Source organism: Sarcophilus harrisii, chromosome 5 (genome assembly GCF_902635505.1).
Source record: "Sarcophilus harrisii chromosome 5, mSarHar1.11, whole genome shotgun sequence".
Classification (NCBI taxonomy): domain Eukaryota; kingdom Metazoa; phylum Chordata; class Mammalia; order Dasyuromorphia; family Dasyuridae; genus Sarcophilus; species Sarcophilus harrisii.
The window spans coordinates 197206574-197219792 of NC_045430.1; the positions used below are offsets into that span (position 1 = coordinate 197206574).

General features: G+C 32.9%; 1 protein-coding gene across 1 annotated transcript in view; it reads left to right on the forward strand.

Moving 5' to 3' along the window:
• The window catches only part of CNTNAP2 (contactin associated protein 2), a 2632466-nt gene that overhangs the window by 1608284 nt on the left and 1010963 nt on the right, over window positions 1-13219 (forward strand). The window contains exon 11 of the mRNA XM_031941247.1: window positions 1871-1977. Within this exon, the coding sequence (XP_031797107.1) occupies window positions 1871-1977 (107 nt within the window). The remainder of the gene's footprint in view (window positions 1-1870; window positions 1978-13219) is intronic.

Here is a 13219-nt window from a genome sequence, read left to right on the forward strand (position 1 = left end):
GACATTGGACCACATGAATTAGAATGTCCCTTCTACTTCTAAATTCTTTCTTTGTTGTCTTTGGCTGGAAATTTTGTTTCACTTTATCTTTTTGTAGGTTCTGATGCTCTAAAATTTGTTTAGAGTTGTTATTTAGAAGTATTTGGAGTGGTTTCAGGGAGAGCTCCAGTGCATCCCTTTCTTTACTCTGTCATCTTGGCTCAGTCCACTTTAAACTAAAGTCTTTAACAGGTCAGTTTCTTACCCTATTTCAAAGATCCCCTCTTTATTTTCTCCATCCACCTTTTCCCTTCCTTTTATACTATTCCCATTATTCTTTATACCTTATTTCATTCCTATTCTTCCTTCATTCTTTTTCCCTCCCTGTTCCTTTACCCTCTAATTTCTTTTAAAATTTAGAAGACTTTTATACTCTGCTAAATGTATATGTATTATTCCCTCTTTAACCCATTCCCAATGAAAGTAAGGTTCCAGAACTACCAGCCCTCTTCCTTCATCTAATTCTTCTGTGTTTCCTATATGGGTTTGATTTTTAGAATCGACATCATCTCAGTTCTTTTCCAATATTCCTTTTGAAATATCCAATTACTAATGATGATCTTAAACATATAGTTTACATTTCCACATATACAGCATGAACAGTTTGTTCCTATTGTCTCATAATGAAGTAGCTTTTGATGTTTACTTTATATTTCTCTTGTATCTTATAAGTCAAATTTTCTATTAAGTTCAGGTTTTTTGTTTTCAATAAAATCTTGAAAGTTTGGCAATTCATTTAATTTCTTTTTTTCATTCAGGATTATACTTAACTTTGATGGGTATGATATTTTTGGACAACACCAGTTTTTGCTCTTTGATTTTACACACACACACACACACACACACGGTGTTTCAAGACCTGTAATCTTTTAATGTAGCTGCTGCTAGGTCTTGTGTGATTCTAGTTGTGACTTCACCATATTTCAATTGTGGTGTTTTTTTTTCCCTTGTTGTTGCCTATAACATTTTCTCCTTGACTTGGGGGGTCTGGAAGTTGGCTATCTTTGTAGGATCTCTTTCAGGCGATAAAACGTGGATTTTTTTATATCTACTTTCTCTTCTTTGTTCTAATGCTTCAGGACATGGATCAAGTTCCTAATAAATATTTGTTGAACAAAGTAATGAATAAATTCACTCTGATATTTATTGGCAAACATGCTACTGTTGTCTACATATTTTTCAAATGATTTCAGATGACTATGGGTTACAAAAAAGCAATGTTTAAAAATAAAAGAAGATGGACTTGTCAAAAATAAGTTGCCACTTCTGCACAGTTCTGCTGAGGTGTCTCTGGTATATGATATCACTTTAAAAACTTCCCCTGGTTGACATTTTTCTAGTGTTTTCCATTAACTAGTAGGTTTATAATGGTTTTAATAAAAAATAATAGTGTCAGTACTCCCGATACAGATTGTATTATGGAAGGTCAACTTTCTATGACTACCTTAATCATATCATAGAATGTGCCATACACATGTAAAACAGCTTATCTCCATCTTCTTTCCAGGAAAATGATAGAGCAAGTATCTTCCTTTGTATAAAGACAAAAATAAATTTCAACCTCTTATATGCAAATGCATCTTCCAACAGTTTGTTAATTTCTGTTGTTTGCTCAAAATTGGGAAACACCAGATCTGTGATACATCATCTTTTGTACAGTTGGCACCTTCCATCATGAATCATATTAATCTGCTTAAACTAACAAGGATTAATTGCTTCAGTAAGGCAAACTGGCATTGAAATGATATATTGCCCAGGCAGCTTGGAAGTTAGCCATTCATAAATCTTGTTTGTTGGTTGGTTCATTTCTGTTTGTCTCTTGTCCTGACAGATGTGTGCCCAATCACTGTGAGCATGGTGGTAAATGCTCCCAAACCTGGGATAGCTTCAAGTGCACTTGTGATGGGACAGGATACAGCGGGGCCACCTGCCATAACTGTAAGTGCCAATTTATCTCACTTTACAGTTGTAATTATATGAGAATCCCATGTTTTTTGTTTGTTTGTTTTTATCACTGCTATAAAGCCTAGAAACCTGAGCATGGATAATCCATGAACTGGAAAATTAGCTACTGAATGAAAGATTTTGCTGTAGGTCTTACACAAAGTAACACCTGAGCTTCCAATATATACTTGCTAAGCTGAATGTTAGAGGGAGGGGGACAAAATAATATCCATATTTAATGAAGGCATTGTTTAGTTTACAACTGGTCTTGGCAGAAATACTTGACAGTGAGAATAATTGGCAATATTGATTCTATTCAGAGTTTGAATACTGGTGATAATGACATGATGGGCATGGTATGACCAATAAGTCTTAAGTGTAAACGCCTCTAGGTCCAGAAACTCATGTATATGTGTGTTTGGTACAGTATTCCAAAATATTGAAGATATACAATGAAGTTAAAGAATAGCAAAAAGAAAGTTACTTGTTCTAATAGGAGTAATATAATGGATCTTTTAAGGTCTATTGAATTATCATGCCAACCCAGAGCTGTTACTTACTGTCTGTGTAAATTGGTTTTTTTAGATGTTGAATTGTAGATGCAATAAATGTTTTGTTATGATTGTTCTCTTTTCTTGAAATGTAGAGTAAAAGGAAAACATTCATCTTGATGAATACAATAGGCAAACTTATAGAGGTATTTTGAGATGAATTGTAAAAATGAACAAATTTTATCTCGGAAGTCTGATGAGTAGCTCAGGAGGACCTTTAATCATACCCAAGAGAAAAGATCCTGACTGATGAATAGTCATTTTAATATCTTTCTCATGCCCATAAAGGCAGAATTATATTTTGAGACAGTTGGAACTGATCTTTGTAAGCTTTATTCAGCACCTTCTGGTAATTTGGCATTATCTATAAAAGATATATATTGTGATGGCATATCAAAAAAAAAAAAAGACCATTTAGGAAGTACTTAGAATTTATTTTTTTTAAGTTCTTATAATGTTTTGGATTTAATTTTAAATGGAAGTTAAAATTTTATTGGTTTAGGGAAGTTTGAGGTGAGGAAATTTTTTTTTCCAATTTAGAGTGACACATTCTTTGTAATTTCTAGTCTTTAAGAGTTGCTAGCAAACTTAGAAATGAAGAATGTTGCCTAGAATATCACAGTTAGTGTATGTTAGAGGATGAGCATGAGCTTAAGACATCCTGATGATTCTGGGTCTAGATCAGGGAACTAATTTCCCCTTATCCTTCTTGATGAAATTACAGAAAAAGGAGAGAAAGAATATAAAATGTTGACTAAATTACAAAAATTTACATGGAAGCTGGCAGGGAGAGTGAAATATTAAGCTTTTAAAATATAGAGAACACTTCTTAGACAGTATTAGATTTTAGACACAGAACATTTAAACACTGTTACATCTTTTCAAAATCTTTTCAATCCCCTCTACTCCTTACCTGCTAGTGCCTTCCTTCTATCTGCCCTGTAAGTATCTTTCATGCCACTTCTTTCATTAAGTTGTGAGCTCCTTGGAATTTGGGAATTTTTTTTTTTACTTAGCTTTGAATCCTTAGCATTTAACCCAATGCCTGGCACATAGTAAATACTTAATAAATGTTTGTTTACCTGTTTTGTCATGTGACATGTTCTTAGGTGACATGTAAATTAAAGTCCAGCTAAGGAAAAGCAATTCATTACATACTGGCCCAGTTGATCTACTCAGCTTGACTAATTGGTTTTGTTTATTTTCTCTTGTATTGCTTTCCTTTTATATTGTTTTTTTTTTCTATCTATCTGATTACTTAACTTGTATTTCCCCATACCAACTCTTTTTCAATCCCAATCCTGACCTCTATGTTTCTCACTCTAATTAGGTAATATTCTGATATTGGGTTCTGCTTGTTCCTTATGCTTAGTGTTTGAGATGGGATTCAAACTTAGGTTTCCAGCTCTGTGACCCTGGGTATGACACATACTCTGTGTGCCTCAGTTTATTTATATGTACCTACAGAAGATAGCATGAAATAATATTGAGATACTTATAGAATGCTTTGCCAACTATCAAGAACCATATAAACATCATCTATTCTTATTATTAACAAGTAATAATAACAGCTGTAGGGATCAGGGGAAATTTCATAACTGAGATAGCAACTGACCTAAACTTTAAAGAAAGTTGTGTGAGGTGAGGGGGAGAGGAGTGTATTTTCAACTCTGGGATGCTTAAATTCAATGCACAAAAGCAGGAGACAAATTTGTGGAATTGGTGACTAGCAATAATCTACTATTGATTAAAGGGATTAACTTGAAAAAAAATAGACTGGAAGCAAAAGAACCATTTTGAAAATTGGAACAATATTGTGAAGACAAAGAACTTTAAAAGTCTTGAGAATTATGCATAGTGCAATGACCAACCAACATTAAAATACTTATGTCAGTCTGAGATTCACTTCATGTGTCACCTTGAACTCAGTAAATTTAATAATTCTCACTCCCTGAAAGAGAGATAATAGTCTTAAGTTGCTAGATGACAAATATAATTTTAACATGATCAGTGTGGTATTTTTTCTTGAATAACTATGTATATTTATCACAAATTTTTTCCCTTGTCTTTTCTAATTGGGGAAGGAAACTGAGATGGAAAAAACATGAATATACATTAACTGAAAAAAATCTTTTTTGATTTATAAAGAAAGATAGACTATGACCAAAATGCAGAAGACTTTAAATGGGAATTTATATTTTACCCTAATAACAATTTGGAACCAGATTTTTGAACAAGGAAGTAACAAGATCAAAGAATGCTTTTGATTTTTTTTTTTTTTTGGTGGATTAGTAAAAATGATGAATTGAAATGGGACTGACAGTGAAGATCCTAATTAGGTCATGGCAAGTTAGAAAGCTTGATGAATTGGGAGATGAAGATGGTCAGAACACACTGGCTACATGTTGAAATCCCCAAATTTGAGGAAAAAGGTGAAAAGGAAGATAATTAGTCTGGTACTTGGTTTTATAGGAAAAGAGGAAATGTGTCCTCGATACTGGTATCATTACCTGTGGGACTTTGGACTAGTGACATATTTCCATCTAGAAAATGACATGATTGGATTTAGTGATTTGTAAAGTCCCTTCCAAAACTAGTAATAACAATAATAATAATTCATGAGAGATATATGAGTTTATATCCTTTGAACCTTCCAACAATACCATTAGGCAAATACTATTCATGTTACTCTTTTGATTCTGCAGAAGAGAGCCTCAGAGAAGGTAAATGACTTGGGTTTGGTAAATAGTGAACAATGTCAAAAATTGTATTGAATCCAGCTCTTGTGATAGCGAAACCAGCATGCTTTGACTGTACCCCTCTGCTTTTCTGAATTCTGTCTCTTTTTTTATTTTTTTTTGTTCTTCCCGTAACTCTATCTCAGCTTCATATACTTTGGTCCTTGTTTCATTTTATCCCATCTCATGATATGAGTGTATTGGTCTTCCAGGAGCTTGAGAGGATTCAGAGATGGTACACTGCTTTCTTTACAGATAAATTCTGAACAGAATAAAACCTAGTGAAAGGAGTCTTGACTCAACTTTTTAGGTGACCATTAGTTTTAATATTTGTAAAAGCCGAATGACATATTTATATCTTGTTTAGCATAGTGCCTGGCATAGAGTAGGTGGCATTTTGCTCCCCTCCCACAGTTCCTTAGGTAAGCCAGCTGAGCAGGAACAAACTTTAGGATGGTTGGTTTCTCATTGATTGACTTTTTCTGAAGCCCAAGTGAGAAAAGTTTCCTGATAAATGATTGAATGACACTTGAAAGAAGATGAGGTACTACAGAGCTCTTATCTAGGCCAGCCATGCTAGTAAGGGCTCAAAGGCTACAGGACTGGAGTACACAGTCCTGCCGAGTCTTATTGTTCATATATTTTTAAATCAGCAATAAAGTTTGAAAGAAGTAAAAAACATCAGTGTTCACAGAGGAGTGAACAAAAAAAAAAAACAAAAAAAAAAAACTTATTCTACTTTATTCAGTGGTATTTGTAATGTCCATAAGCCATAGCTATTTGGGTCACTGACATTACAGATTGACTTCATGAGTATTGAAATTTATTATGAGACTTTTAAAAGGATTTTAATGCCCATATATTCTCTTGTGGAATAGTGCTTATTAATGAAAAATAGTTCACTTGATCATTTAGGCAGCTCTTTAAATGTATATCAGTAAGTATATCTATCCAACTTTGAAAGCATGAGGAACAATGGGGGTGTGGGAGAGGAGGAAGTAAGGAAAAGAGAAGAAAAGAGGAAAGAATAAGATAGAATCTGCCTCATGTAAATAAGTTATAAATCAAGTTGTAAAAATATTTTAAGAAGATGAATTTCCACTGGTTAAAATCTAATCTCTAATACAACACAGCAGACATTTCATATTTTGCCATTCAATTTTAAAACATTTAAATACTTTTTTAAGCAGTAGATTAACTCGATCAGTCAAGGTGAGACAAGGCACTGTTGAGGCATATAATTTTACAGCTGGAACAGACTTAGAGATCATCTACTCCTGCCTAGTGATTTGACAGATGAGAAAAAATTTGAAGTTCTATTTCTTTTTCCTGCTGATTTATAATAGTTCACAACTTGGAGTTAGGACTAGAACATAAATTTCATATATGTATAAGTATATGCATATGTTTGTGTATTTACACTCATATTTGTGTATGTATCTATGAATACATATTCATTGCATATATAAAACACATGTGTATGCATGTGTGTGAGCATGTGCCTTTGTATGCAAATGTATTTTGTATATTGATCAAATACCTATGTATACACATGAACATATGTACCTGATATATACTCATATAGTTATATTTATGACATATATATGAGGTATGTATTTATTTACAGAGAAATATATACATATACATTTATATATATGTATGTTGTATTATCTCTCCCACATCCAGTGGATTTTTGCTCACTTCTAGGGAATTAATTTATATAATATGTCCCAGTGCCACATGACAACAGACTAAAGGATATTTAAGTTTGTCTAAAAGAATGGACTCCAAAGTTTTTTTTTTGATCCCACTTCTATCAGAGGGAAAAAATAAGCAAATGTCCTTATATATTTATTATATATATTTATTTACAAATAATATACTAGCAGTAGAATGGCCTCATGAATAGAATGCTAGCTTTGGAATAAAGAAGACGTGAATTTAAGTTCTGCTTCTGACCCATTTTACCAGTGTGATGCTGTGCAACTTACTTCATCTCTCAGAGTTCTAAGCAACTTTAAGACAAGGTATAAAGAAGGGATGATAAACAAAAAGGCACAGTTCATACTAGCAGTGGGTTATATGTCTATATCGTATGAGGTGTTCAGCTCATCTGGCAAAAGTGCAAAACCTTGAAATGAACAAAACTTTGATATGGTAGACTTTGATACTATTGTTATTGATTCAGATAGAATGTTTATTGTTAATAAAAACTTCATTTTTGGTGCCTTAAGTGTGGTAAAAGCACTTGTAAATTGCAGAAGCACTAGACTATGTAGCGAAATATATTTTCTGTGATTCTGGAAGAAGTTACAAAATATACTACATATTCAGTACCATCTCAAAGGAAACATGGATTCCTAACAAAAGGAAGTCCTTTTGTTGCTATTTTTTTATAAACATCATTGTTACTTCCCATTCATTGAGTTCCCTCACTTTGTCAGCCTTATGTTGCTACAAAGTAGAACCCTCCCAATATAACAAACATTGATCATGATGGATAATATATATCTTATTTTGTGATTATAGTCCCTGATTTCTCTGATAGAAGTGGAAGATACAGTTTGCTATTCCATCTCTGAAGTCATACTTGTTCACTTCATTGTTTACTGTTATATTATTGTTGGTTACCTGTGCTCATAGTCTACTAATGCCTATACTATTAATGGCATTTGTTAATTCTCTAAGATACGGGGAGGGATTCTAACTTTTATGTCTTCAGCCCCTACAAAAAGTAACTTATTAAGTTCATAGTAGAAATTCAATAAATAGTCAATGATTGTTCAGTTGGTGTGTTTTAGTATGGACTTCTCTCTCTGTTACCTCTCTCTACTCAAGGATTTGGCTTCTGTCTAGCCTTTTGTAGAAATGAGCACATAAGGATATTCGGGAAGTAGTAAAGAAACTATTGATTCTGGAAAGAAATTATGAAAAAGTTTCAATGGAAAAAAGTGAACATCTATATAGCTCGTGTGTGTGTGTGTGTGTGTGTGTGTGTGTGTGTGTATAGGTTGTATATGTATATATATATATATATATATATATATATATATATATATATATACGTAAATATGAACTGATGGAGAATAAAGTAAGCAAAATTAAGAACATTTATGTCAAAAGAAAAACATTGAAAAGACAAATACCTTTCAAAGCCTTAAAAAGCCTGAAGCTTGTGCAGGGGAATGAAGTAAATGACCTTTCAAGGTCTCCTCCAATCTAATGATTATGTGACTAGCCTGAAATTCAAGAATGAAAAATTCCACTGACAAAGCAATACCAATGTAGAAATCAGTTCTTCAGAAACCTCAACAAATTGATATTTGAAGAGTAAACAGTTCTATTTTCTGAAATCTTTAGTTGTAGGAACATAAATCTGCAAACTGTAAATAATAATGCATCTCATTGCTGCATACATGAAAGCTACAGATGATCTTCAATAACCCATTTTATATTATTTATAATCCATTATACCTATAGATAATTTCAAATAAAGCACAGTAAAAAAAAAAAAAAAAGAAATTAATCATATCTGGTGATAGACATAGAGGTTTACTAATGTTTACCAGCAATTCTGGTGCTCTCAAATATCCTAAATCACAAGCATCAAAGACAGTGGGGAAAAAAGATGTAGAAGGGTTGCCATCTTGAAAGAAAATTAAGATATTGTTTGCTAACTATTATTGTCAAAGCCAAGCCCCATACATCCCTAAGTATAGATGTCACAGAAAAATGAAGAGAAAGCAAAGAAGTTGTGGAGAAGAGAGCATAGTGGGACAGAACAAATGGCACTGGGTATAGAATGAAACACTAGCAGAATAGAGAATAAATGACTAAGTAATGTAGTATACTGTATAGAGATAAACAATTAGAGAATGGGTGCACAATAATCTGTCAGGGCATTTATTTAGCGCATAGATGAGCCACACCATAATTGAATGTTATAGCAAAATATAAAAACCATGAAAATAGAATCTATAATATATGCTTATTTTTGAAATTGAGTATAGATTTCTAGTGAAATGAAAGAGAGATATAAATTGTATTGTTATTAAAAGAGGAAACTGAACTTTGTGCTTCACAGTAATCATACATTCAGAGCTAGAAAAGACCACAGTTTTCATCAAGTCTCATCCCCTCTTTCATATATGAGGAAAAGGAGACTCAGAAAGACTGGTGCTCACAGTGACAGAATCAGATTTCATACCTAGCCCTCAGATTACAAATCCAGTGTTCTATCTGCTGTCCTGTGCTGCCTTTTTAAAAAGAAAAAGAATAAGGAAAATCTTGAATCATGATAATACAGTATAATTAAGTCTACAGAGGTAAAACCTAAAACCCCAATGGATAAGCTATCCATCTGTCTATCTGTCTATGAATACATGTAGATATATAGATAGAGAGAGATATGGGTTTTCTCTCTATATATATATATGTATATATGAATATTTATACAAAGAGAGAGAGAAAAGAAAGAATTGAAATTGAAGAGAAAGAAATGAAAGAAGGAATGAGACAGAGAGAGACAGAGGGAAGGAGAGAAGGAAGGAAGAAGGTAGGGAGAAAGAAAGAGAAAAAGAGAGAGAGAGAGAAGAAAAAGAAGAAGAAGAAGAAGAAGAAGAAGAAGAAGAAGAAGAAGAAGAAGAAGAAGAAGAAGAAGAAGAAGAAGAAGAAGAAGAAGAAGAAGAAGAAGAAGAAGAAAGAGAGAGAGAGAAATGATGATGTATGGCATATTCATACATCATCAATACAAGAAGATATGTGTATTTCATGTCATTGATACTGGTATCTGTCTTTATCTTGCTCTGGAAAATGAAACTGATATGTAACTATTTCTAGGAAAGTTGCCTTTCTAAAAATAACCATACTCATTTTAGTCCATGGCCATTAGGGTCTATGAGATTTTATTCCGAGGTAGAAAAATAGAGTTAGAATATGTTACTAAAGCACAAATCTATGGTAAACAAATTTTAGGTACTTCAAAGTAAATGTATCATGTGTATTGATTTCATTTTCAACAGTTGATCATAAAATTATTCACTTCCAAAATAATGAAACCATTTTACAATTGAATAAAACTTTGAAAATTTTAATAAAATGAAGTGTTTTGACTTGCACTTTAAAAATTCTGACAAAATTAACCCTTCAAATAGAATTATTTTGTAGCCTTAGCTATTGAATACCTAGATAAAAAAGAAGGTTCTTATCACCAAGGTTTTTGGTACTGACTGGCAGTTTAACATCAGAAAAAATGGCTTTTAATAATGGAAAGATTATTAAAGAAAATTCATAGCCATTTTCATTGCTCTTGTACTTTAAAAATACAGTATCTTTTCATGTGACATGCAGCTGAAACCTCCCATATATGTTCATTGATTGTTGCTGTTCAGTTCGTCTGAATTTTCATGACCCTATTTGGTATTTTTTTTTTTTTTTGGCAAATACTGGAGTGGTCTGTCATTTCTTTCTCCAGTTCATTTTACAGATGAGAAAACTGAAGCAAACAGAATTAAGTGACTTACCCAGGGTAACACAACTAGTAAGTGTTTGAGGCCAAATTTGAATTCAGGAAGATAAGTCTCTTGACTTCAGGCTTGATATTCTATTCATTGTGCCACTTAGGTGTTCTCCTATATATGTAACTTCTCTAATTGGAAAGTAAATTAGTTTTCTTCCTTTTCTCATTGAATTTTTAGGATTTAAGACTGTATTTTGGGACAGACATTTATTTATTTTAGTATTCTGCTGTGGAAAGCAGTGTTCTTTTGAAAAGTTGAACACCAGGTGCTGTCATTCATTCCATCACTCATCCATCTAATATAGTTTTTTTTTTAATTGTGAAGAATGTAAGCAACTAAAATGTTCAAAATGTTTTGCTTATGTGTGCTGATTTTCTCCATCTTAAAAGGCTTCCTTCCTGATAACTGGAACTTTGGTGCACAGCAAGAAAAAAAAAAAACCACCAAATATCAATTCCTGAAAATACATTTATTACAAAGGGAAGGAATAAATTGTTGCTTTAGTTGTGTTTTTCATCTGATGTAAATGGATAAAACAAGACTCAAAGGAAATGGAAAAGTGTTACCTGTTCAGGAGCATTAGAAAGGGGATTCAAAGTCTGTTGTCATATCTTTTAGCTACAGCTAAACTGAATCATATTGGATTAAAATAGTGCAGGTCATTTGGAGATAAAGCCCAAAGACCTTTAAATTTCTAAGGTAACTAAAGTTACAAATTAATCCCTTTCTTCATGAATTGCTTTGGAAAGATGACTAAGATTAAGAATGGAAAGAAAAGGTTTAATTTCAGTTTTAGAACTAGCTTTCCTTACTTTCAATAGTATTTCTTTCTTTTTAACTAAAACTCCTTTTTTAAAAGCTGATCTGCAAAAGTAGATGAAAAAGGAGATGGCTGTAGAGAGAAACAGTGATCCAAAGAGCTTCTCAAAGGCAGCTGAACACCAAAATCAGATATTTAAGTATCATCATTTTTTCTTTCACCCTTTATCATCTAGGCCCTGGGGATTGTCTCATCAAGGCTTTTGGTTGGCAAACAGTATAATGGAAACTCTGAATCTCCCAACCATCTTGCACTTCTTTGAACCATGAAAAAAATAGGTAAAAAGGAAAATGAGAAAGGAAAAGAAAAAAACAGGACTCGAGAAAAAGAAAGAAAATAAAAAAGAAGTAATATTCCAAAGTGACTAGTTCTTTCTCATAAGCAATAGAAACTGTCCTGTTTATATAAAAGAAAAAGCTGCATGAAGGGACTGGTGAGCAGAAATAGAGTACATGCATAGGAATGGATTATTTATCATTGTGTTGAAACGTGACAACTGAACCCCAGGGAATATTAGAAATCAAATCTATATTCCCATGGAAAACATTTTTTTCTTTATTCTCTTCAGTTGATTTCAGTAAACATTTATAAATCTGCCACAGAATATTATAATAAGTTTTAAAGTTATATAGATGAAAGATCCTAGAGGTCCAACCTCCAGGAAGCCTCTCTTCTATTAAGGATTAAATAAGCAAGTTCATCGATAAATATGGAATAAGTTAGACTGTAACATTAGTGAAAGAATGACCCAAGCAGGAGAGAAAACTAAATCTCAATTAGTAGTCATTATCTTTGTATATTCTTTATCAAAAACTTTGAGATGGCACTTTGTTCCCTTTCTGAATTAATGACATATTAGTCCAACACATTATAAACCTGTAGAAATCTTCCCATCCTACTTTGATAAGACATTGACTATGCCAGTTTGTGTGATGACTGCATATTTTAAAATCAGCCGGAGTCAGGGATTCAGGTTAAGGGAAAATCTTCAATCTTTATTCTTTGTGGAGGTGAAGGGGGGTGGAGATAGGAATGTGAGCGGCCACGACACAAACCTGGCCAGCAGTCTCTCTGCCTCTCTCTCTGCCCCCTCTCTCTCCACCCACCAAAATGTTCCTACATCATTTCCTATACAATACATCAGAACTTGCACAAAGAATGGGTGGAGGCCATTCTTTCTCCAAGCATATATTAATAGAATATGGTCCAATTACTATTTACCTCACATGCTTGGGATCTCAGTGCATCCACTCAAGCTTCAGCCTATTACAAGTTTGTAACACAATTGAAATCATTAATTGAAGGAAAAATTGGAATGAGATTTCCCCTCTACTTTCTTGTTGATTCCTAACTTAAACATTGCCTTTACCACTGCTAATTGAGATATTTTACTATGGTCCTAATATTTAGTTTTTCAGTGCAAACATTTGAAAGAAAGGGTATCCTGTGAATATAGAAGTATAGAACAGGGCAACATCTGCTCTCATAGAGTTGAGTTTAGTTTGAGAGATAAAATATAATCTCAGAAAACAGTTGTAATATCAATACAAAAGAGACACTAATCCAAGATGTTGGAGGGAGGAGTTCCTTTTTTTTTTAAATAATAAC